At 42.8% G+C, this 25868-nt stretch overlaps 1 protein-coding gene across 1 annotated transcript in view; it reads right to left on the bottom strand.

The window, feature by feature from the left end:
- Window positions 1-2671: 2671 nt before the first annotated feature.
- MKLN1 (muskelin 1) overlaps window positions 2672-25868 on the bottom strand; it is a 62047-nt gene continuing 38850 nt past the window's right edge. The window contains exons 8-13 of the mRNA XM_035315510.1: window positions 19354-19501; window positions 18403-18517; window positions 15872-16011; window positions 13429-13531; window positions 6090-6144; window positions 2672-4220 (exon numbers count right to left, since the gene is read on the bottom strand). Of these exons, the coding sequence (XP_035171401.1) occupies window positions 4099-4220; window positions 6090-6144; window positions 13429-13531; window positions 15872-16011; window positions 18403-18517; window positions 19354-19501 (683 nt within the window). The 3' untranslated portion in view covers window positions 2672-4098. The remainder of the gene's footprint in view (window positions 4221-6089; window positions 6145-13428; window positions 13532-15871; window positions 16012-18402; window positions 18518-19353; window positions 19502-25868) is intronic.

The following is a 25868-nucleotide window of genomic DNA, read 5'->3' on the forward strand; positions in this document are numbered from 1 at the left end:
GACACGTAGGGAGGCGTAGGAGCATCCAAGCCCAAGGATGCTCAGAGCTAATCCACACAGAAAGTTTAATTCAAGGAGCTCTACGTCAGTCCTTCTCCAGCCTGAAAGGCGTAGGACTACAGGTACCCGCCACCTCCCTGCCTTTGAAACAAGTGGCATTAATGCTTAACTTTTCTTAGAGTAAGAGCCAACGAAGACAAGATGATTCGAGTGGTTTCCAGAACCCCGCTCTGAATTTATCGCCCGTTGCCTGCAGCGTTCACAAGCGCAAGCTTCCCCGGCAGGGCGAGATGGGCGCAGAGCGCTGCGACAAAGAGAACTCCCTTCTCAAAATGTGCACGCATCAGGAAAATGATTCAGAAACCAGCTGTTCCGCAAAGCCCTGCGGAAAACACTCCTGCAGAGTAATTACTCTGCCGTGGAAGGAGTCTGCTCTGGAAGAAGCAGCTAATGGAGATCCTGGCACCCGTGGCTGCTTATTAAGGAAAAACAGAGATAAAGCTATCATCATCCCTTGCCACTCGCTCCGTGCCTCTGAAATTCCCTGCATGGCTGCAGGTAGGTGGGTTTGAGTCATTTACCAACAGACTCCTCCGTCATTCATTTTTTGGTCTGGGTTGTTCTAATTAGTGAGGAAAAAAAAAATCAGCAATCCAATTCAGGCTCCTCACTGCAACCTTATTTCAGTACAAACTCGATGCAGGTGAGCTGCAGTGTGTTTTATAGGAAAGTGCCCTGATTTCAGTCTAGTTGCTACTGCACAAGGCAAATACTTTTGAAAAAGATCTTTTCAACTGGGACTTCACGGCTCGGTTGGCCAGACCCTGCCCTTATTTTGAAAAGGGCAGAAAGTCCAAGCTCAGTCCTTGAGCTAGCACGTGCCTGTGTGCGCCCAGGGCAATCCCGGGCAAACAGAACCAAACCCCGATGATTATTTACGTGGCTGGGTATCGCTGCCTAAATACACCTCCGGGTCATTCTGGAAGAACCCTGAAGGACTTCTGCCGTGGGACTACCCTGAGGGGCTGTATAAATATTAAGATATTCAATTTTGCCTAATCTGAGTGGCCAGCATCAAACCTGACGGGCTTTATTTCTCAAGGACAACATCACTTCACAGGTACAGCTTCCCATAAAGAATACTTCCACGTTCCAAAGAGCTGATCCACAAAATAATAAGTTAATATATCATTTAAACTACTGTAACGCAAAGATAACGCAGTGTTAAATCTGTACACAATGTCACCTCTTTATATAAGCTAAAGGCAAGTAGCGTGCTTGCCTTTATGCTAAGCAGCAGCCTCTGCTACAGCCTGCACGCGGTGAGGGTGAGGCTCGAAAGAGTCTCACGCACAGCTGGTCTACTTGTAACACCGCACGCACTGCGCTGGGAAACATTTTCAGGTGGCTCTTTTCAGATCGAGGAGGTCTTTCTATTTGTCCTTCAGAATTTCTGTAGTGGTCACATCTAACACTTCCCTGGATCACCATCACCATCTTTAAAGATCTGCGTGTAATTAAAATCAAACTCTCTGTTCCTGCTCGTTAATAGCTGGCCTGTTTTGAAAGGAAGCATATACTTCCCTGCTCAGAATTTTTTAATTGGTTTTAAGATCAGGTAGTGTTGCATACAGCAATGCAATGGAATAATTCAAGTTAAGGACACGGAACCAGGAAATACCCTTGGCAAGGCCACAAGCAGCCTTCGCTTTGGATTAACTTCCCCGGCCACAGGGTGCCTCTGCTGCTCCACAAATACTCCGAAGCCGAGCAAATAGTTTCTGTTGGTTAATGACCAGCTGTAATCCATAAACTGTGCTCATGTGAGTTGAAATCGATCGGCTCTGGATAAAGGTAGGTCAATATTTGATCATCCTCAAGTGCTCTCTTTAGCTAGGATCACCCGTCTTACAGAAGCAAGGCTCGCCTAGCTCAGACAAGGAATTCATCTACGCTGCAGCACGGTGACCGAGCCAGGCTTTGCGTGCACCCCGATAAAGTGAGTTTTGATTGAATTTCTCTAACACCAACCAGCTCAGCAGCAATGCCATTCACACAGCCTTTAGCATTTCTGAACTCCCACCACCTACTTGCCATGGCTGCTCAGTCCAGCTATTTTATAGGCTCAGAGGTGCATGAATAGAAGCACGGGCTGCAGCATTTCGGCTGGTTGTATCAGGTGGGCTCAGTTCAACCTTGGTGGAAAACTCAATTTGGAAAACTCCCCCAGGGTAACTACATTCATATCCCAAACTCTAACTAGTTCCTAACAAAGCATGTGCAAACCTAGCACGCTGGAAAACCTTGCAGTGACCTAAAACTTTCCATGTCACTGGAAAAAAATTTCCGTGCTTCAAAGAAACAATTTAATCAGATTTCACTTTATGCACTACGTACAGAGCGGATTCTTCCACAGACATCTGATTTGCCATCCACCGAAGTATACAGTTTCTAAACAGCCTCAAGTTACAGGTTACTTAAAAGCATTGCATCTGTATAGCCCTCCCTGCAGACAAAGCCAAGCCCAACCTCTGCCTCGTTGTTCCTTTCCGGGTGATTAATCACTAGTACGGGGGTTTACAATTTATTTCTAATACGCCAGACCTACGGGAGTCACACAAAGAACATGATAAAGAGGCAGTACAATGCAATCAAAGCAAGCAGACACTCGAGCTCTGAAAAAGACACTTCACTAACTCTTTATTTCAAGAGTCCAAATCGTCTTTGCACACACAAGACTTCCATCAAGTTCAACAGGAGCCGTGTAGCCATAGTGAGTGCAGCAATGATACCCTACCGGCATGAACATTTCTGGACATAAAGCTTTGCAGTCACACAAATATTTACATCAGCCAGTTTGTACTGAATGCTTACTGACACTGAATGCAAGAAGTTGCTAATGCTGGGTACGCGCGTCCTTCGTTCCACTTCACAGTGCAGCACCGAGCCCTTACCTTATTTATAAAGAAGGCTTTCAGCAAGGAAGAATATATTTTCTATACATATGCATCAGCTTGATTTTGAAGAGGTTTATGCTAGAAAGGCCTCCCTCACGCTCAGACTGAGGTCTAAAATGCGATTAAAAGTAAGCTGCACTACACAGAGAGGAGACAAGCTGTTTGGAGCAAACCTCTTTACATTTACACATTGACAAATGCACACAGAAGCATAAGGTGGATGTAAACGAAGACAATCTGCTTCAGAAATCCTACACCCAACCCAGGGTCGGGTTGCAGAGGTTGGGTGTGCGCGTGGAAGACCCAGTTCTGCAGAGCTCTGTGAGGACCTGCAAAGTTTCTCAGCAGGAGAGCGCGGCAGCAAGAACAGAGCGATCCCTGAAACGGAGCCTGTGCAGACAACCCCAGCACTCCCGTTTTCTGACAGTTTCTCCAGAGCTCCCACTTGTCTGTCAGGTCTAAGTGGAAGGCTCCAGAGAATGGAAGCTAGGCATTTAGGTATTTAGGTTTGAAACTGATATCAAATGCAATTTGACATTGCTGCCAGCCAGGATCTCAGACAAGGAGACAGACAATTTGTAACACATGCTCCCTTCACATGACACGCTGCGATTACAAGACTCGAGACACATACATTACTATTACCTCAACACACGCCAGTGTCCTGCTGCCAAGTTATTCAGCTGCTGAGAATGAAGTTGTAGGACAAAACAATATATCATGGCTAGCTACATGAGCAAAGAACCGCCACCCCCTCTCCCATGAAACCCAAAATAAAACCCATCATCTTTAATTCCAGACAGCCCATGAATCTCAATTTTTCCCGACAGGCAGAAACAATCACCGCGTGATGGGGTTTTATTTTCTTCTCTTCCCCCCTCTTTTCTCCTTACATTTGCTAACTCAAAAATTCAAAGTCAGAAAAAATATATGTATTTAGTCAGAAGTATGTCAGTTACATTTTTATTAACCTACTCCAAGGGAAAAGCTTCAGGGATTCACCATACAAGTATAAAACCCCTCTCAAACACCTAGGGGTTACTATATTACTTCATCCCAGCAGTCAATCAATGCAGTAAAAAAATTAAAATACTGAAAATGGATGCTTTTCCCCTCTTCCACGTGTCCAGTGATTGCTCCGTTACAGCGTGATGAGGTCTACCAGGTTGCCTTTCGGAGGGGTCATGTTGTCCGGAAAGAAGTTGACTAGTGTATCAAACAGCTGAGTTCTCTGCGCGTAAGTGTGGTCGACGTCTGAAAATCCTGGGGGAGGAAGAGAAGGGAAAGCTCGTCAGCACTCACTGCTTTAAATGCTCAGTTTAGCTGCAGAATACATCAGTTTTCAATTCTGGATGGCCGTTAACTATCTGCTGCTTCTGCTTTAACCCCTTTGCCCGTGAATACATCCAGCGATGAGTGTTAACAGCTTTATTCCCCACTACGGCCCAGCTCACATCTGTAGCATCCTACTAACAAGGCCACCAGCTCCCCATCCCACCTACTGCATCCCTACACGGACACAGTTCGTGTCACCCCAAGCCAACACCGAAATTAAAACTCCATAAAAAGCAATAAGCAAACGGCTGTCAGGCTCGTGGACAGTCCTAAAGAAATTGGGGAAGCGACAGTCCTCAGGGGACCGCTGTGATGTCCCAGAAAACAAGATCTCTGTAGCTATTTTTATTTGGTGCCTCGTTTCTTCTGTCCTCAGGCTCTCCTCATTATCTCACGGCTGTCTTAGCCAGAACTGGTACTTGTGCTGCTTGCAGTTTTTCTTGAGACAAGCTCTGCTGATGGTAGGAGTCCCAAGTTAAGAGCTGTTATTTAATCCCTGGACTGCACTGAGGTCCCAGCCTGAGTCTTGGCACAGGGTCTTCGCCAACTCGTTTTGTGAAGTGCCTCCTCCCGACAGGGGAGGGTTTAGTCTACCGCAGCAGCATTGTTTATCCAAATCCCCATACTTAAACCATCAACAGCAAGAACAATGGAGCGGGCATGCAACGATTTCCTCTGCTTTGTATTTCCTTAAATCACTGGTATCTCAAAAGAATGCTCTTTAATTCACTTCAGTTAATCAAAGCCAACCAAGTTAATCAAATCAAGGAGGGCTTGGTTGTTTTATTTCAGCAGCACTACTTGATGTATGTGTCCTCCTATCTGTAAAGCCAATCTCTGACTACAGCATTGTACTGCAAAACAGTGGTGTTACGGCAGGATAAACTAATTCATCTTTTAAAGCACTTAGAACTTGGGAGGGGAGGGCAAGCTTTCCTGAAACAAGTGCTTTCTTTCTTCAAAAATCCATATTTTAAGAAATAGCATCAACTAGGTGACATCCTCCAAAGCATACAAGCTCAGCAGAGCTTCCTCACCCAGCGGGGCAGACAGAGCAGTGGCTTTTTTCTTCCCTCAGTTCCTTAGATTGGGAATTATACATTTGTCAAAAAGTGAAGTCATCCACGCTCCTAGCAAGAGCTCGGTAACGGGATGGCAACACAACCACAGGAAGATGAATTATGCCAATAGCCTTCCTATAGCTTGCCCAGGATTAACATCTGAACCCTTGAGAAGAGTTAACTGGATAGAATAGCAAAACAAATTATGGCTTTGGCTCAGACCTCCTGTTTTCAGACCTACACGCCACTGCTGTCTTCAGTCTTGACATTCTGCCCAAAATAGTCGTTTTGCAAAGAACAGAGCAAACCAAACTACTCCAGGAATTGCAGCTATCCCAGCACACAGAGCCGTAGCCATGCTGTGAGATTCCAAAGTGACATGACGGGAGTTACTTTATTCTGACCAAAGCTTCTGTTTATTTGGGTAACAGTAAAGCATCAGATGTATTAAGAGACACAAAATACTCCCCAGAGGCATGGATTTAAAACCACTGGTGACAGATGTTTTAAATATGGGCTCGAGGCATTGGACACTGGTCATTATACACCCTCTCAAATGCCTATAATGTGGCACTTCGCGCATTCAAACAGAAAAGGGCTCTCAATACTCCGAAGAATTGTAAGCTTTTGATATAAATATATTTAAAAAAAAAGAAAACAAGAACAAAAATGAACAGTAATGATCTTTACAAGAGGGAGCATACTTAGTATGATTCCTCTGCTACACAATACTCACCAAGAGTGGTGAAATCCGAGCCAGACTTAAATAACGCTGAGGCAAGAAGCTGAAACTGCAGAAGAGGAGGTGGAAGAAGAAAAAAGTGTTATTAACTGCATGGAAAAAAAATACCAAAAGATTCATAGCGGTACAGGTGGCTTTAGAGCTGTTGGGTTTTCTCTGTGGAATCCTTAGAATTACTGCGATACGCATAAAAATAACAGCAATGCTTTCATATGAGCAACACCGTTTGTCACCTTGGCAGCACAAGCTGGATGTTTTTCCAAGAGGTCTTGGTTAGACCAGCATCAATGAAAGGTACTTGACCAGGAGAGCCCTAACATTTATTTTTATATGTATTTTTAATATTTTTTTGCCTCTTTGGCAGATATCAGAGCACAGAAGTCAGGTAAACCCTCTTCCCCGCAACATTCCTAGAGATGACTGTGGCACAGTCCCTGCAAGGAAAGATTAGATGGCATGAAAACAGGGTGACTGTTCAAGTGCAGCATCAACTTCTTGATCACAGAGAAAGCTCTTAAACAGCGATAACCTTTCTGAATTGCCAGAGCAGCTCCCATCACAAGCTCATTTGAGGCAAGATCTTTTTAAGTTAAAAAAAAGAAGGAAAAGTCCCTTGCTTGGGAACATCAGAATCAAGAGTGGAAGTGGTTTAAGTAACACATTCACAGCTTTACTCTCCCCTAATGCCTTCCTGATAGTCAGCACTAGCTTCCCTCCGCCCCCAGCTGCTGTTTGCAGTTCCTCGTGTCATAGCAAAGCCTAGCGCTTTGTCACGTTTCTTCCAAGAATTAGCCAATCCCTTAAAGGCTTGCAACCTTCTGTCTGCTGCCTGTGTGTCTTTACAGCACGCAGCCCAAGCAAAGGAGGTTAAAAAAAGAAGAGAAGCAAATATGTTGAGGGAAGGGGTGGGGAGAAGAGCCAGGAATTCCATATCCATCACTGTAACTTTGATTTCAAGAAGAAATGGCAACTACGGGTTGCATCACTTCCATCTAATGTCTTCTAGAGTGGGGCAACAGGCTCTACGGATGGGACTTAGACGTTTTCCAACTTGATTTCCATAGCACTTCGTATGCTTTTGTATGTTATTTATGGTAAATTAGCTAGGATTTGACGAGATTAAGCTAGCAGGGAGTGGCAAATAGGTCAAATAACTTTACTGGGGGTTGGCATCAATGCTCTGACACCAAACCAGTGCCATGAATCACAGGAAAGGAACAGCCCTTTAATGAGGGCCCCAGGGTCTGCAGGGGTAACCTAGCTTGACAGGACACCTTCGTTCAGTCCGCAGAGCTCACACTATGCCCAGGCAGGCTGCCAGCACGGTAGTAGGCAGCCTTCAGCCTGTTCTTTCATTTCATCCAGGTTCCAATGACGGATCAAGATGCAATTCACTAGGGCCAAGTGCAAACCAACAAAACCAGGAATAATCAGCCACACAAAGCAGGACGCGCTCAGGAGGAGTATCATCCTATTGCAAAAGTGACAAATACAGTAGGAAATGCATGAAAAGGAGTAGGTCTTCAAGTAAATCAAGTGCTCCTTCTGTTACCAAGGCTCCTAAGTTCTCATCCACAATAAGGCAACCACTTTTGGATGCCCTATATCAATTAGCAGCACTAGAAGAATCAAGCGGTTTGAAACTCAAGCTCTATTAATCAAGTTAAAAGGAGTCAGGGTTGCACAGCCTCCACGGAAGAATGTCCAAGGATGACGCAGCAACAAGTCACAAACGTGAAAGGCACCTACAAAAAGGTAAATCTACATCCAAGTGCAAGAAGACAAAAAAATCAGTAAAATCAACTTCAATATGACATCAAGAAAACAAACAGCCTAAAGTAAGGCCTTCTTACTAGGGTGCTGGAATAAATTTGCAGGTTTTTGTGGAGGCTATTATCGCAGAAAGCAATCAATAGAGGCATTTAAGAACAAGTTAGGAAGAAACAGAATTGACAGGCTGAAGAATCGGGGGAAGAGGTTGATTAAATACCCACTTCAGTGAGGTCTGATTACATGAAATCAAAAGGGACTGCAACGCTACACGAGTACTTCGCTGCTAGAGCACTTTGGCTCCACGACAGTACTGTACGTAAACAGAAGCCCAGCCTAAACGGCTCCAGAATCCCCATAAAACCAGTGGCTGAACCCATGCTCCTTCTGACTGCGAGTGCCATATCCTGGCCACCTTCCCCCTCGGCACACAAGCCCCTTAGGGGCCTGCTGCCAGCTGCCTGGTGACACGCTAAGCCAGCTCAGCAGGGACAGGGCAGATGCCACATGCTTCGAGGGACTCTTTCCTCCCCCAGCAACCGCAGCCATTCCACTGAAAACAAGCGAGCCCTGCTCGGGGCCAGGCCTCAGGAAGCCCAGATTTAAGAGACCGAACAGCCGAATCCAGGTAGGAACTCGCTGAACTGAGACCAAAAATCAGACCCTCTGCCAAGTATTCCCGTCTCTTCACACCATGCGTGACGAATTTCCACTACTACGAGTTCCTCTCCAGCCTTTTGGGGAAGGAGTATCTTGTCTCCTTCCCTGATGCCGCTGCACTTCAGTTAACCTTGACTGTTGTGTTTTCATTTGCTTGAAAAGGGTGTTTTATGCATCATCTCACACTTTAAAAGCACTTTCTGATAGAAGAGTCAAGCACACAAGTTATGAACATCAATTACGGACAGCACTGATGCTTAAGCTGGCTCACTCTGCATTTGCATTACAATGTCAGCTAGCCCTGTGATGTTTTCCCAAAGGGCCCTTTCTATTTTTTCCCCCACGCATAGTATGGCTGTGGCTTACTCAAGACCAGGTCTCCTACACACTTGTCACAGCGTATAGTCAGTGCAGTTGTTTTTTCCCCCACGCAACTCAAACTGTGCTCTAAAGCAATTAATTTCTTCATCAGTTTTTCTATTGTCTTAACTGCTATCCTGTCAGATAGCACTTCGAGTTCTGATTCTTTTTGGGTCTGCTATTTGAAACTACCAGCATTTGCTTTTTCAAAACATTTGGTATCAGACACCTTCTGAATTCAGTTGGAGCCAGAAGAGCAATGCCCTCAGCAAACCACCCATCAGATCTCTCCCACTGGGTTCGGGGATCAAAGACCCACTACTGACCATCTAGGAAAAGCCATTTGCTTAACGTCACAAAGCATCTCTCCTACAGAGGCAGGACCAGAATTCAATTATCCAGCAGAAGCATCCAACTGCTTTCGTCACGACGCCACCCGTTTTCTTCCGACAGCCCCTTTGCCTCGCTGGCTGCAGCTACTCCAAATTAAGCCTCTACTCACAAGACAACAGTTCCCTTCGTTACTCAATTAACTTCGCTCTCCGAGATCCAACCCACCTTCTGAGCTGAGGCAAGGGATCCTTAAACAGATCTGGTTAACTAACACAAGGATCATCAACCACATTAAAGGCAAATTAAGACAACACTGGTAATATTAATTCCAGCATTCTCCAACTTAACAGCCTTCGTGTTTCCATTATTATGTTCTTTTAGTGCTGCACGTACTAGGTTTCTATCTGAAGCAAAAAAAAACACTAAACAATTTCACTGTGTGGCAACCCGTGCAGGTTTTAGCCTCTTTGCTGTGCTGTTTGCACAAACAGACCCGTTAACACCCAATAACTCCCGGCTGGGATACCTGGCGGGTTGCATGAATCAGACCTAATTCCTCCTCCCCGGCGTCCGAGTGCTCTGAGCGCCCAGATCACAGCAGAAAGCAATTTCTCTTCTTTGACCCATTCTGTCGGGACGGTGCCTCGCAGTGCAGGCACAAAGAAGAAGCAAGAGGCTCGAATTCTTTGAGGATGGAGCCTTCACAAGCTGAAGTCTGGGAGGGCTGAACACTTTTTTCAAAGGCTCCTTGGCTCCAAAACCTCTGTTCCTGCAGCACTCAGACCCTGAGGCTTTACAAAGAATCACAGCAGGACACGAAGAACAGAAGCGTGCTTTTCTTAGCTCTTTCCTAGAACTATTTTTCCTATTTGGGCTTGAATTTTCCCAGAAATTTCAGTCTAACGCAGACCCAAACAATACTTTTGGGCTCCGCTGGCTTTATCTGGCAAGTTTATTAAAGAAAAGGTCTCAAGAATGGAAAGTATGAAGCAGCCTCGAACAGGGGCCTCCAGCCCAGATTACGAGCTAGTCAGGCCTCAGATTGGCCTCCGGGTCCTTGCTCCTTCTCCTCCCATTCTCCAAGAAAAACAGAACGCAGCTTTTACTTGCACTTTGTATCTGAGGGCTATCACCGGATCCAGCTGAAATCTCCTCTCCACCAAACGTAGAATTCTCTATGCAAATCTCAATCTCATTGTACAAAATCATCGCACTCCCCTTTAACAGGGCAGCACTGGTCATTTTTTCCAGCACCTTCATTTCTTCTGCAGGCCGCTAAGCAGCGGCAGTGTTCTGGGTGTGATCACTCCAGCATTCGAGGAACATGTTGTTTTTAGCCTTGTATGTGATCGACTGATGTTTTCATGTTTTAATAGCACATGTTTTTAAGTTAAAAACTTGGGAACTCACTATAAATTCCCATTTATATTTATAACTCACTATAATTCCCATTAAATACATCCTATTTAAAAGCTTCTTCTTCTGAATACCTAAACTATCACCGAAGTTAAATCTCCTTGCATATGAAATAGAAGAACACCCATGCTGGCAGATTTATTTTTTTAAATCAGTAAGTACCAATGCCAGCTTTTTATACATTTTTCATCTTTCCATGAACAGACAAACTTCCATGTGCTCTGGGGATCCACGCTCCTTACATAAAGCATCAGAGCTATTAATCCACAGCCAGTAAATGACAAAGACGGACTGATCTGGAAACACTGAAGAGATTTAAGTGATTTCAAGCAGAAATCCAGTTAAAAAGAACTGGATCTGCGTTCGTGGGCAACAGCAGAGCTGGAGCTGGCGTACAGCCTGTGGCCACTAAAGCAAGCACCCATGAGACACCTACTGCTCACAGGGATCCACGACTTCCTTTTATAAAATTAAAAAAGGAAGTAAAATTGCCATCCCGTTAACATGGCTAAAATTCACAAAGAAAGGAAAATCTGGGGGTATGTTCCTACTGTCAATCATTCGTGCTACTTTAAACAAAATTGGTTACTAACGCCAAAGTTAATTTCAAGAACAGTCTGTTTATTTTCTTTGGCATCCAACTCAAAACAGCTGAAGAGACTTGCCTAACAAAGTTAGAAGAAATTACTTGTATTATAAAACAAGCAAGCCTTACCCTGAAGTGAAATTCTGCTTGCAATATCATACCCCACAGACCAGTCTCTAAGAGAACTGTAACACAAAGTCAGGTATGAGCTCAGACAGTTTTGTCCTTTCCAAATTTAACAGCAGGCCTGGAGAGAGGGAGAAGAACACGCAAAAAGGAAGGTTTTAAAACTTGCCACACTAAGAAGACACACGGTGCTCGACGGCTGCAGTCCGCACAGAGCAGGACAATCAGATAAACCGCCCCTGATATTAATTACGACCATCTCAACTACAAATAAAGACAGAGTATGGAGGTGTCTGCGCCGAGATGCACAATCAAATTGCTGCTGGAAATCTGATATGGAATCCAAAAAGCCTGCGTCAGTCCTCTGGAAAGCACACGAGCTATTTGAAGATGTAATGCCAGAGCAAAAAGCCAACTCGATGTGATAACCGGAAGGTAAATTGACGTCAACTGGAAATACACCCAGTCGCTACCAGTGCGGCGGCTGGCTCCGCGCCACTGACCAGGCAGATCTGTTCCAATGCAAAAAGCTCCAGAAGTCAAAGCTTTTTTTGACCAGCAACTTTTTTTTTTTTTTTTTTGCAAAATAAACAAACAAGAAAGACTCCCAGAAATTGTTCAATGATTTTAGGAGACCGCTGGAACCGAGCTTTAAATTCTGCCCAACAGCAAGCGTAGATCTGGCAGACCCACAGGACAGACAGAAGCTATTGAATTTTCCTTGGAGAGGAGAGCACCAGAATCATTACTGTGTGTTGCAGGTTATTACAGGTTCAAACAGGAAGAAGAAAGTGCTATGACACTGCTAAGATTGGGCAGAATTGGGCTGAGCCTCCTTGAAGCGTGCTGCATGGGAAAAATCTCCTTTTCCAGCTGAAGAAAATGAGGAATAATTATGTCTTTCCTATGCCTGAAATAGCTAGAAAAGGTGTGAAAGTACTTGAGATATGGGACAGGCTCAGTGAGAAACCACCGAACAAAAACTTGCAGGCACAGCGATTTCATGTTTTATTGGACCACAAATTTATGAAGCCTAACCAAAATTTACAACAGTCAAATGTGATCAGTAACATTAGTAAATATTTTTCCCTTAATTTTGTTAACTTTTTATACTGTGCTTATGCAAGAGGTCTATTCCCCTTAAATAACCCTTAAAATTCCCCTTAAAATAACTTTTTGTGCCTATATAAAGATCATTTCTCTTGATAAGGAGTTAAAAGCAGCAGATGAACTGATTTAATTCAGAGACCCAGCACGGAGTAACAGAGCTCATTCTAGTATTGCAATTTGATGAAAGGAGCTGTCGAATCACTTCCAAAGAGGGTAATGCAGGAACAGGGTAAGAACTGCACTCTCTTCCTCCTCATCTACCTAACCACAGCGCCAAATGCTTGTGTGTCCAGCTGGCTGCCCCAAGTTCCACGTGGAAATTAATGGCAGAGTCAAGTCAACCACCTTATCTGACACTTGACACTACTTCTTTAATTCCTGCTGTAAAGTGACACGTACTGCGGTAATGGAATCAAAACAGGAAGTGGGAGCAAATTCCTGGAACAAATCAAAGAACATGCCTGCTGGATAATATTCAAAACAGAGGAAATAAGAGTTTTAAGGTTTAGCAAGCAACTTGCATTACAACCTACTTCCAGAAATGGGTATAATCGAGAAAAAAAGTTCTTTGCCTCCCCCAGAACTATTTGATATTGACAAGCCAAAATGCAGCGTGAATAGCAGTTTCTATTCACTTTCTACCACACAACCAACCACAGACTCGTGACATTTCAGTGAGTTTATGTTTCAATTAAAGCTCCCAAAATACACACCAGTACGCTGGAATTAAAACAAAGGTCTAGTCTTCGCTATTAAGAGCACAAAACCTATTTTATCTGGATGCGTAGCTGTAAAATGCCTATTTCTAAAGCAGTGCGAGCCTTAGTGTGGAGAAATGATAGAGCAAAGCATCGTGCACTGTTTGAGCTTTTCACACTGAATAAAAACAAAATGTGACAGGCTTAAAATCTGTGCTAGAACATGAGAACAAAGTTTACATCTCTTTATAAGACACAGATCGTTCCTTGTTACCTCTTTTGTCTCCTCAGGGTCTGAGTGATCCACAGTTACGTACAAATCATTCTGTAGGTACTTCAGTGCACTGAGAGGATCAGTCTGAGCTTTCTCTTCAAACCTGCAAAGAAGAGACACAAAACTTGAGCACAGCTATTTCCTTTAGGGCTAAATACAGCTATTTCTACACAGAGCAAAACCTACCCTACAAAACCTGCAGCCAAATATTTCCAAACAAAACAGTATTAAGAGCAGCTCAGCCTCGTATTTGCTAGAATGCGTGCTGTCGAGACAGACTGAAACACAGAGGAGAGCTTTTGGGGGCTCTAGAGGAGTTACAAGGACAAAGTACTGTGCTCTTACTTAAAACGCCCAAAAGCGTATGTATTAAGAAGGTGTTGTACACAAGCATAAAACATTTAGTGTAGTTACTTTTCCCATAAGTAGAAGTATGAACAGCACCTCACAGGAGGAGCATGGTTCAGACAGACAAGCCACTGCAGCCCCAGGAATATTTACATTCCTGACCGCACAGGAGGTTGGCTACAAGGAAAGGGACAAAGAATGCTCCCAGATTCTGCCAGACAACAGAAGAGGGAAGAATGGGGGGAGGAAATAAGTACTATACTTTGATATCCCACCTTTGGGAAGAGCACACACATGTAAAAATTGGCTATGCATCATCAGCATTATTTTCTCACTTTCTTTTAATAAGGGAAACATCATGTTGTGAATTCCTGAAGCCATGCAGCCATCTACACTCAGAAAAGGGCTCAGCATCCCCAGCGAGCAGAGCTGCTTCCCTAGATCGCTGAGTTGGGTGAATAATCCTAAAAAGGATGAGGTTTAAAATTATCTGGTTTTCCTCCTCCTGTCTGCTGAGTACAGTATTAAACTCTGTGTTGTCATCATCTGATCACCGATGTGCCTTTCCTAGAAAATGGCTTAGGCAATTTTGGATTCCAGCAACAAGGACCTTAAAAAACACGTTCTTGGTTACTTTACTGCTGTGTATCAACTGTCTTACAAGAATGCAATATATTCATAACATACTTTAATTACCTTTACAAGTTTGGCAAGTTATTTCACGTAAAAAATGGGTAACACTGTAGAGATTAAAGCTACCCAACTGATAACCTAGTGGACATCTGCAGCTTAAATTCCAAAATCATCTCAAAATTCAAGTCATTTTGTCCACAGAATGCAAAGACCATGCCTGTTACCTGACGTATATAACATTTTGCTGATTAAACACTACTTCTTCCAAACATTCATATAGATTTTCTTAGATGGTATTGCCACAATCCAGAGAGCTCCAGCAATGCAGCCATCATACCAGCTCTAAGCTGGCATGTTTGGCTCCCTCACATACCCCAAGAAATGGGAAAATGGTGCATTAAACTTCAACTTCTGCCAGACAATATGTAACAATATTTACTCTGAGTGCAATTTATGCAAGTGAAAACAAGTAATTCAGAGCTGTCTCTGGAGGCAGTACAGCTGCATTTGCATACTACCACGGGAGTTAATAAATCTCCCAGATTACTGGCAAGACTTGGATTTGTTTTTGTAGGTATTCTTATCTAATGCATCGCTAACCTGCAGAAGGCCCCATCCAGCTGCAGCGACTGTGAATTGAGTAAAGCAATTTGCTTGCTGCCTCAGAAGATACCCTTAGTAAAAACTGACCTTCAGCTCTTGGCAGGACCTGATAATGAAGTACTCTCACCAAGAATGCAGAAAGAGGCATTTATTGGTTTCAAATCATTTCCTGAATCCTGAAAGGTTCTAACTGCCAGAGTTTCTTGCTTAAGGTAACTATAAGAGGTTGATTTTAAAAGCTGTTGCCCCTTAGCAAATATAAGGCAGCTCTGAAACATCCAGAGTGCAAGTACCTGCAAGTACCACAGTGCAGCTGAATTCTGCATAAGTGAGATTTTTCAAGCGGTTCTGAAAGAGAAATGCTGATGACCTCACCGTGGAGGAGTCTCAGATGTGCAAAGGAATTCAGCCCCCAGACTTCATTAGCATCCTTGTGAGCTGTTACTATCTCCTAGCACACTGCTTCGGAAACACTCCTTTTTCTTGGGAAGTGACAGTACCGAAGCACATGCTGATGAGCAGCAGAGTGAAAATGGAATCTAAAAATTCTCTATTACTCCCCACACAATAAGCAGACTTGGCTTTTTCGTTTTAGAATAACATAGTAAAAGCAGAGTGAAGTCAGTGATTACAATTTTGTTCAGCCTCGCTCTACTGCTTTTAATGTTGAACTGTTTTGTTAGCGTTTTATTTATTTTTTCTTAACTAAAAATAATCAGCAAAGTTGCAGATCACCATTTAATTAGTGAAGTGATATTTACCAAAACAATTTACAGGGTATTTAAGTTTTAGCATCTTGAAGGAAAAAAAAAATAAAGGACTTCTCAAAAGAAAAATGCGAAACAACTTTTTTCTATACCTGTGCTTCCTTATGAGGTATTTGCAGTGTCTTAGCAGGTATTCCTTTGAAGGTCGACAGAGCTTCAGAGACCAGAAGTCATCTAATCTCATCTTTGGAGAGCAGGACTTGCCGGGATTCCCTCCAAACAAGTAATGAACCTATGCAAACAAGAGGCAGATCAAGAAAAAGACTGTTTATGTGCATCCATTAAACAACGACTATGTCAACATATTTGGAGAGGTTTATTCTGCAAGGAGAACTCTCCCTTTTAGATAAGCTGCTCCATCTTATTATGGACCTCATTAGCTTTACTTTATTCCTTAGGAAATGAAGTTCTCTTGAAGTGCTTATATTTTAAGATAACAAAATGTCCACAAACAAGGCAATCTCTTTCTTTAGGAAAAATTTATAACCATATATGCTCAAGTACATAACATGAGTAGAAAAGGATCCGATTCAAATCTTGTTGCCCTGTTCCAAATACCTGATTCAAACAACACAAACTGGTGGGTGACCAACCTCTTTTCCCATCTTGTCCTCAAAGAAGCCAAACTACCATCATCATGAGACTGTCAAAATTAAGGCACCTGCATTAAGGCCATTTAGGGTGAAACAGACTGTATACATAGAATTGTGAGATGACCACAGCAACCAAGACTCTCTTTGAAGAAGAAATTTTTAAGCCTGTTAGACTGAGAAAAAAGGAACTTTGTAGACTCATGCACTGACTCCAGGCAGAGCACTGTCAGTGAAGGTGCACTGCTGAAGATGCTCAAAATAAAGTGAGACGTCTAGTCCAGCACACCACAGTCTTGGGAGATGACAATAGGCCTGCATCCCCCTCAAGTCCTGTAAGCTCCAGACAACCTTAATTTGTCTTGTAGACAAAAAACATTTCCATCTTCTCTTGAAGGGCAGGTTTATTTCACCTCAATACAGCAGCCTAGCTGTAAGATATTTGATATAATTACTACCTGAGGAGCACAAGGGAAAGACCTACGTGAATAAAGAGTAAAATAAAAACACAAAACTGTCATGCTAAGAAGAGCTGAGAAAGGAAAACCTCAAATCTTATTTGGAGTCAGAAGTCCCAACCATTTCTGTGACTGATCATCTAGCAATCCAGAGACACCAGTCATGGAAACACTGACGATGGCTGCATGCAGAGTTCATTAGTTTGAAGGTAGCTCAAATGAAGTAGTCTTTAACAGCCCTTCTGAGAGTTTCAGATGCAACATCTTTGAAATGCAAAGCTGTATTTGCAGAATGAGGCAAATCTCAAGGAACGTGGATGTGTGAAAAAAAAGACTTCGTATCTTCACTTTTTTTTTTAATCACATCATTTGGTATTTCAGGTTCTGAACTGCTGATATTAAACAGACACAAAGGGTCTTCAAATTCTGAGGTTCAAGAAGCTTAACAAGCTACCTTTCTACACAGCTTTAAAAATTATCACTCAAAACAATGTATTCTACATCCCACTGATGTAGGCTCTCCTTATTTATATCAGAGGAGTTTAGAAAGGTCATTTGAACAGAGGTTTCTAAAAATAAGACTCTTCAAAACAAGCACATCAAACAGCTCTTCAGATAAAGCTGGGCAGCTGCCACGATTTAGAAACCTTCACAATAATTTACAGAATTCTGCTCTCAGTCTCATGGTACTTTACACTTCAAGGATGGAACGGTATTTACAGACTATCATTAATGCGTGCAACAAAGACAAACAACACAAGTTCTCCAGACATTGCACCCGTTCTTCCTGAAATTCCCCCCTCCACCTGCAAACTTTCCCCTGTTTAGTTAACATCCTACGGAATGATAATTGTATTTGTCTTTTTCAGTTCAGGCTGTTTCAAACTGAGTAGAACAAATTATTATGTTTAATCACATAATATCCCTGAAATTTGAAGTAAATCTGTCACTAATTTAAATTCATTAATAATGAAATTACGGAAGCCTAATCCTTGGGTTTAGGTTTTTATCGGTTAACCTGCACAATGCCCTAAGTTTACTCATCAGTCTTGCATACACTATCAACAATTTTAAGTATAATTAAGCATGTATTTGTCCATTAAAATCAGATAGTTCTAAAGAGTGTTCAAACACACTTCTTCATAGAAATGTAGAGTATTTGGAAGGATGAATGCAACAGTTTTTGTTTTGTTTTGTTTTCTTTAGTTTAAAGAAAACTCCAGTTGCTGGAAGGTTTTTAGATCCAGCCCTGGAAGATAATGCACAAAGCTTCAGGTGTTCTCAAGTACAAACAGTCAGTAGCTAGTTGTTTGACAAATCTGTAGGTTTAGTAAAACTCATTGCCTGCATTTTGATTGTGTGTAGGACCTATCACATTTTATTTGCATTGACAGGAAAAGTACCTTAATTGCTTGTTTCAAAACACAACGAGTTAACTAAAATTTACCCACCAGATTAACCCAAACAGGAACATCTGACCAAAAAATGTATTAAATTGTACCACCTCTGAAGAATCAACCATGCTGGATGAGCAACAAGACTGAAATCATTGTGTATGTATCTAAACCCTCATACCTTGTGCAACTCGTCGTACACCAGTTGATGGGCAAACCTTGGGCAGGGCTCCTCCTCCTGAAGGCTTTTACCTGGATTCTCTTTGGCAGCTTGGTCATTTTTATAGACACAAGACCTGAAACATATGACAATAAGTAATGATTAATGGTACCTTGGTGGTATCTTTAAACACTGCATTACTTGCTAGCAGAACGGTCAATATGAAATATATTTCATTATGGAAAATAGCATCTTGGACACAGAGATATGGGAAACCTAGGCCACAAACTTTAAAACTATGATTTCAATCACTGATTTCCATGCAGGCTTAATTTTTTTTCCAACTGAAGACCCATTTTTAAAAAACAGCATACGTGCCTTCAAAGCAACTGGCCTCGTGTTAGAGAACTTGAATACAACAATGCTGCCAGCTCCAGAAAGGGGCAGTGGCAACCAACTACCAAATACCATACAGCAAATAGATGGAGGTGTTTCCTCAGAATACCAAATCTAGCAGCCACCTGATGTAATACTGAATCCAGACAGGAAAGAGCTGATAGCTCTAGCATGAACTTTTCTCCATTCCCATTCATAAAGAGCAGAAGAGTTTCCTTCACTTTAATAAACAGTACCACGTATGCTGGAATTAACAATTTTCACTTTGACTGAATTTGTCGCTCTGACAATGAACCCTGGCCTTGAGCATTTCCTACAGGAAAGACTTAATATAAGGACTTACTTCTCCTCCATCCTCCAGTAAAGGAAGAACCCACACAGCTTCCCCCTTTCATGTATCTTTTTTCTAAAGACTCTGGGAGAGGTGCCTGAAGGGAACTCAGCTGTCTTTAAGATTACCAACCGCTGCATGGTTATAAGCAGTTACTGAGTTACTTGGGAGGTATGATCATGTGGGATTGCTTTCTAAAGAAATCCGCGTGGAGGTTAGAAATAGTACTGCTTTCATCGACTTACCAGCTGTTCCTCACAATGTCATAAATCCAGAAAGAATTCCTTACATTCTCTTCCCGCTTCTCTTTGTCTTTACTGAGCCCTGACAAGACATGGATTTCATTCAGTTCTGGATCAATGGTAGCCCTTTGAGTGAAACCTGTCATTGGAACTGACAAAAAGAGAAGTCACACACTAAAAACGCAGGAGGACACAAGAAGGGATCCAAGCACCAGACAAAAGCATTTCCCTCCCTCTGAATCCACAGATTTTCCAGTATCCACGGTACAAGCATGAGATTTCATTTAACTATCTTTTCACTACTCTGGGATAAAGAGCATCTTCAGTCTAACCTCACTACCTAGTTTCCCTATTTTCTTCTTTTTAAGTACTTTCACCTCTTCATTTTTCATATAAAACCAAGACCAATGGACTGAGTGAAGCCAAGCCAGCGTTTCTTTCTCTCCTTCAGTGTTGTTAATTGCCACAATTTAAAAGTGTTACAGCACGTCTCTAAAGAGGAGCTGTAGAGGTCACCAAGCAAACCATTTACTTCTCACATGTGCCCTCCAAAACCACGTGAGAGGGACCAGAGGAAGAAACATCACCCAGAGGCTGACTCCTTCCTTCCTCACTAAGGACAAGTTCTGGGTAACTTCTCTTATTCCTTTCCTAGCTGTGATGCCTGGAGGCACAGAAAAAAAACATCCTGAGAGCTGCTGTTTCCTAGGCGAGGTATGGACAGGGCTTTGGGAAACTCTGTCTCCAAAATTAGAAGAAAACTGCACTGCAATAGAGCTAGGCAATCCCTGCAAGATATGAATGGAATAATTATTATTAGCTCATCTGTAAAAGGAAGCATTGATTCCCTGAAACTGAAAAAGCTGGAAACTCAAAAAAAAAATCAAGATGAACTCACAACTACATAGCTCACAGGCTTGCGTTGCTTCTTTTAGCAAAACTATTTCAAGGAAAGGGTTGTTTTGTTTTGTTTTGTTTTTTATATTTTCCGAATAGTTGGGGTATAATTACCAGGCTATTCTTCTCTCCACCTTCAGGTTTAGAAGTATGGTGAAATACTGAGGATTCCAGCAGTTTTCATCATAATTCCCCGAAAAAAGGTCAGCAAATTTGTTTGGCAGTCCTTTTTGTTTGTTGTATAATTCCCATTTCCTGTTTCCCTAGGCAACCATCCTTCCAAAATGTATTTGTGAAGAGCACGTGATCTTTGTTTACAGATCCTGTTTGTCTCATTTCTCTTTCTGGGTCAGTTTACAAAGGCTGGTAAAGGGTCCTGGCCTCCGATCAAGATTTTGGCATGAAAAATTCTCAGAACTCTTGTATTTTGCAAATTCTTCCCTGCAATTAACTGTGAACGACACACACGGCCTAGCAAACAAGCCCTGTGCTAATAAAGCCATTTAATATCACTGTTTAAGAATACACAAACTGGTATTTTGTAAGCCTCTTCTGTAATAGGTTTCAGTCTCATGCTTCTCTGTTTTCATTTGGTGCGCCAGGGAAGTAATAAATGTCAATGTAAAAACTCTGGGCAGCATTTGGTTTTCTACAGCATAAGCCCTTACCAAAATCTTTAGTAAAGCCAAAAAATAAACGTTGCTTAAAATGCTTAGTTCTTATGTAAACCTAAGTAGAAACTGAAGTATATTGGGGTATTTTGTTTTCCAATCCCTGTTGACAAACTCCTTGCTTCTTATTTTTACGGAAAAGCCTTCAGAGCCCTCATCAGCATCCGCCGCCCTATTTTGACCTTCAATTTTGCCGTGAAGTTTAAAGGAAAATTCATCCAGTTTACAAGCAAATTGGTGCAGAGCGAAGGAAAAAAAAACCAGGGAACAATGCTGGCACAAGAACACCTACGTACCTTGTTTGAGCTGCAAAACCACAAGGAAGTTTTTAAAATCAGACTAAAGAGTACTGTGAAAGTCACCCAATAAAGAAAACCGAGAGCAAAAAGACAACTGAAGACCAAAAAATCATTAATTTCTGATAAGTATCACGTAACATGCTTCTTTGCATACTCAGGGACTGAATCGTTGACCCAAAAGGATTAAATTCAAGGCATATTTGAGATATTTCTGGCAGGAGAGCCATCTAAATTTGATCAGCATTGCTAATGTAGATAGCAAATGTCTATGCAACCCTATCTGCTGCTTTGAACATTCGAGACCGTGCCGTGTTTTTAGAAAAAAAGCATGCAAATCTTCAGAGCATTAATACCTCAGGCTCACTGAAATGAAAATTATTATAATCATGAAGAATATGGTTAGCATATTACCATTGATACAGAAAGCATATGAAACTCGTCTACGGAAGTCCCATCCCTCCTCCTCCCGAAATATTGTTAAATAAATGCATTTTGTATCTGGCTTACGCTTGATTTTCTGAAGCTGAAATTATTATTTAAATAACGAAGGAGGGAAAAGTCGCCAAAGTGCAGTGCCTCTGTTTTTTTTAATCTCAGTAATAAAATATGATTCATCTGCAGTAACTGCAATCAAAACCAAATTCAAGTCAAGTAATTCCGAGCTTCCCTAAGCAGTACATTAATCTCCTCTTGAGACTGTTCCAAATGCAGGAAGTCTAGAAAAAAATTATACCCAAAAATATATATAATGTGCATTTAGTAGGGGTCTAAGATGAGGAGCAACGCGCACAAACTCTGACCTAAGTAACTGTGTAAAGCCATACTGAAGCAGTGCCTTAGACCACACAAAGCTGGAATCCAGTCTTTTGCAGAAGACTACCAAAAGTTAGATGCATTAGATGCAACATAATTAAACAAAAACCCCACAGATTTGGTGAACAAGTCCCTAAATATAAATCAAAGGAAATAAGGCAAGCTACTACACAGTAGGAGGGAGATGCTGCGACACTTTTAAGACAACAGAAACATCAAAAAGACGTTTGCCAATGAATTCCGACCCTTGACAGAGCAAAAGGGCTACAGAAAACAAAGAGTGACAAACACTTCCACTAGGGGGTAAGAGAGCTTCATCATTTGAAAGTGCAGCTGACTTGCAGTCGATGCTGGATGGAATTCAAATGATTGAGGTCAGCATATTGGAGAGGGACGAGGGCTGTAAACTTGCGAGAAGTCCCCGTGATATTTAGCTACTAAAATCTATGCTGGGATGGAAATTTCGTTTCGCACGCAAGACGTTAAATCGAGCTTGTAACGGATTGCTTAGGATGTTTGGTTTTTGTCTTTGTTTTTGGTGTTGGTTTTTGTTTATTTTAAATCTTAAGACTCAATAAAAAGTCATACCGCAGGATGAGAATCAGACCCAGTAATGCCAGGGGACTGCAGGAACTGTTTGCAAGGTACTGGATCCAAGGGGTACACAAAGCTGTACAAAGGGCTGCACGGAAGCGCCCTCACTCTTCCACTTCTCTGCACACATGCAGAAATAAGTCAGCTTTGGAGCAAATCTCCCCAGTTTCATGCTGTTCGGAGCGCCTCTCGGGCCCCGCTATCAATCAGATCAGCTGCGGGCAGACGGCTCCAAGGACATAAAACAGAAACTGAGGACTTAGCCCTGGCTGCTCTGACCACGACGGGCCCTGGCCCATCGCAGAGCACTGTCAACTTGGCTCCCATGACAATACATCACGGATTGAAGAGGAAAAGCTGTACCAAGAGATTGCTCAACAGAAAGCAATCCCAAAAGCAAGTCTAGAAGATGGCGAACGTTTTTCACGTGCTGCTGCATCTTTCCAACCCCCACGATCCCATTAACCAGGCCAGTATAGGAAGGCAATAACTAAATGAAATTGAGGGGTCTGAATCCTTTCTCCAAAACTTACCATTTTGTTTTATTTTCATGTAAGAAAAATGAAAAGCTTGTGGCCTGCGTATGCAAAAATAACAAGCAGCTACACAGGCCCCGAGTTTTGAACACAGCCAGTTACATAAACAAGTAATAATTCCAGAAAAGGTTTTGATAAGATGCTGTGTAACAGTGTACAGTATAATTTCTGTTTAAATAATAATGCATGGGAAAAGCTTTTCTGGAAGAGTGACATTTAATCATGCGACAGGTATGTTCCCACTGCTACAATCCCTACTTACAGGCATTTATTTGATCATAGTGATCATTTCAGCAAGCTCAATGTTTTTTTGGCTTGTATGTGCAAACAGCCACAGTTGTTTCGAGCGCAGCGTTGGCTGCTGCCAGCATCTAAGCAAAAAAAAAAAAAAAGCTTTTACGGAGAGGCAGAATTTGCAAAGCAATAAATTGGAGTTCACGCAGAGGTGGTGCTCATAATACTAGGCAGAGGTTTGGAAATTAAACCTCATCTCTCTCATTGGAGGAGGAATTATGGCATGTTTTTCAACACGCTCCGAACACACAGCGCTGGCAAAACAGTAATATAAACCCTGTAGTCTGCAGAGCACTTCTGCAGGATTCACGAAGAATAGTTGAGGGGAGCAAGTTCATCGATAGAGCTCTTCAGTGCCACCTAAATTAGGATTGCCTCCGAACACGTTGCTGCTAATCTTCCTGCGAGTGACTCGCAGGCATCCTCCTCCTTGTGATGCCTCATGATTAAAAGAGCAGGGGAAAGCTACATCACGTGGACAGCGCTGCTCACCAGCACCTGGCACCTCCCTGATGGATTAATTGGAAAGGAAAAAAAAAAAAAAAAACAGTAGGTCAGCAAGTTACTGCATACCTCCACTTGTAATTCACAAAGCTGAAGCAGCACCCCTCCTGGATTTTAATGGAGCAGCCCCTGATGAGTGATAGAGAGAGCGTACGGGCCAGCTGTTGACACAGCAAGATAATGATTATCCTCTTGGATTTTTCATGATGAGACTGTGCTTGGACGTCAGCCAAGGAGCAGCCAAGGAGACCGTCTGAACTGTTTGGTTGTCGTGTTGAAAAAGCAACAACACGGTGTTCAGTGCACAAGTTCTCTCCCAGGCTAGATGGGATTTTGGAGAAAACGGGTCATTTAGTAAATGCCAGTGGAGTTCTGCTACCGTGCCTTCCCTCTAAAGCACCTTTAGGATTTGGTGTCTGCCTGGTCTCCTCTTCGCCTTCATAATCAGAGCAAAGTATTTTGAGATGGGTTCAGCAAAAGACTACATGTTAAAAAAGAGCATATGAGGTCCCTCACACACACTCCAGAAAAAAGCCTTCCATGGTAAAAGCACCCTGGCCACTGGCAATGCAGACCTTAAATTGAACACAGGGCAAGACATGTCAGGTGTCAGAACCAGAATTAAAATGGGATATTCAGACCACTTGTCTGAATTGGCTCCTAGTTGCGTTTCCCAGTTTGATTAATGGTTTTTTTCTGACACTGTCTTACTTTAAATCAGGATTTCCTAGACTGGGCAGTGTCGTCTCTGTCCGTGGTACTTATGCACGAAGCCTCAGCCCTGTCGGGTGCATGGCTTCATGTCTGGAAGGAGCATCTGCTCCAGCAGGAGAGCTGGGAACTTCCCAGGTCGATAAAATAAGGGCGGTTTGTCCATGAGAACTACTTCGCCATTTAAAGGAGCTGTAAGGACACATAGGGCTTGTTCTCATTCGGCTTTGGAAGTCGCTCAGTGCCAAGGGATAGGAGGTGATCTTGGGTCTCCTGCAGCAGGAAATTCTCCCTCCGACCAAGGGCTCAGACACCCCCTGAGTCAGGGCCAAGCCGGATTATCACAGGAACCTTGCCCACAAGCGTTCCCATTAGCTCCATTAGACCCGAAATGACTGCCCACAATTAGTCATGGGTTTCATGCTGAGCAAGTCAGGCAAGCTGTCAGTGCAGCCTTTAGAAGACATCTGATACCGGTGACATCTCCAAACCATGCGTATGCCTCGTAGATCTGCTCTGGCATATACATGATGGGTTTTTTGTTGTTGTTCGGGGGTTTTCTTTTGGTTGGCTCTTTTGGTTTTCCCCGTATCTAAAAGGGTATGCCCAGAAACACACATTTCTCTCTCTTCTCCAACCACAGGCTCTACTCTTCAACCACACATCCTCCAATTTGGAGTCCCACGGCCTTTCTTCATACCAGACTCTTTATCGCTGTTGCAGTCTTTCCCTCAGTCCCATTATGGCCATTTGTCTAGCTGACCTGACAAATTCCTTGCTCCTAACACCTATCACGGGAGGAAGATAATCACCACCAACGGCCTAATTTCATTTTGGTGCCCTCCTCTGGCAGCAGAAAGAAGGCCCCGGGTTTTTTTTTTTAGTGCAGTGAGGAAGAGGAAGCACCAGTGCTCACTCTGCAGAGAAGGCACGGCCACTGGCAGACACCAGGAGCTGCAAGGCTTGCTAATGCTCAAAGCCACAAGAGATTTTTATTTGGGGATTGGACTAGATGGTCTTTCAAGGTCCCTTCCGATCCCCAACGTTCTGCAATTCTGTGATTTTTAGTAGCAAATAGAGCTCGTCAGGATTTGCCTATGTGCAAACCTCTCTCAGAAGCTGTACCTTGGTCAAATTTGAACCTTTTCCCAAGGAATGAAAAGAAGGTATGGCTAAACTTGCTGTAGTTCTTGTCCTGT

Source organism: Oxyura jamaicensis, chromosome 1 (genome assembly GCF_011077185.1).
Source record: "Oxyura jamaicensis isolate SHBP4307 breed ruddy duck chromosome 1, BPBGC_Ojam_1.0, whole genome shotgun sequence".
In the NCBI taxonomy this organism is placed as follows: domain Eukaryota; kingdom Metazoa; phylum Chordata; class Aves; order Anseriformes; family Anatidae; genus Oxyura; species Oxyura jamaicensis.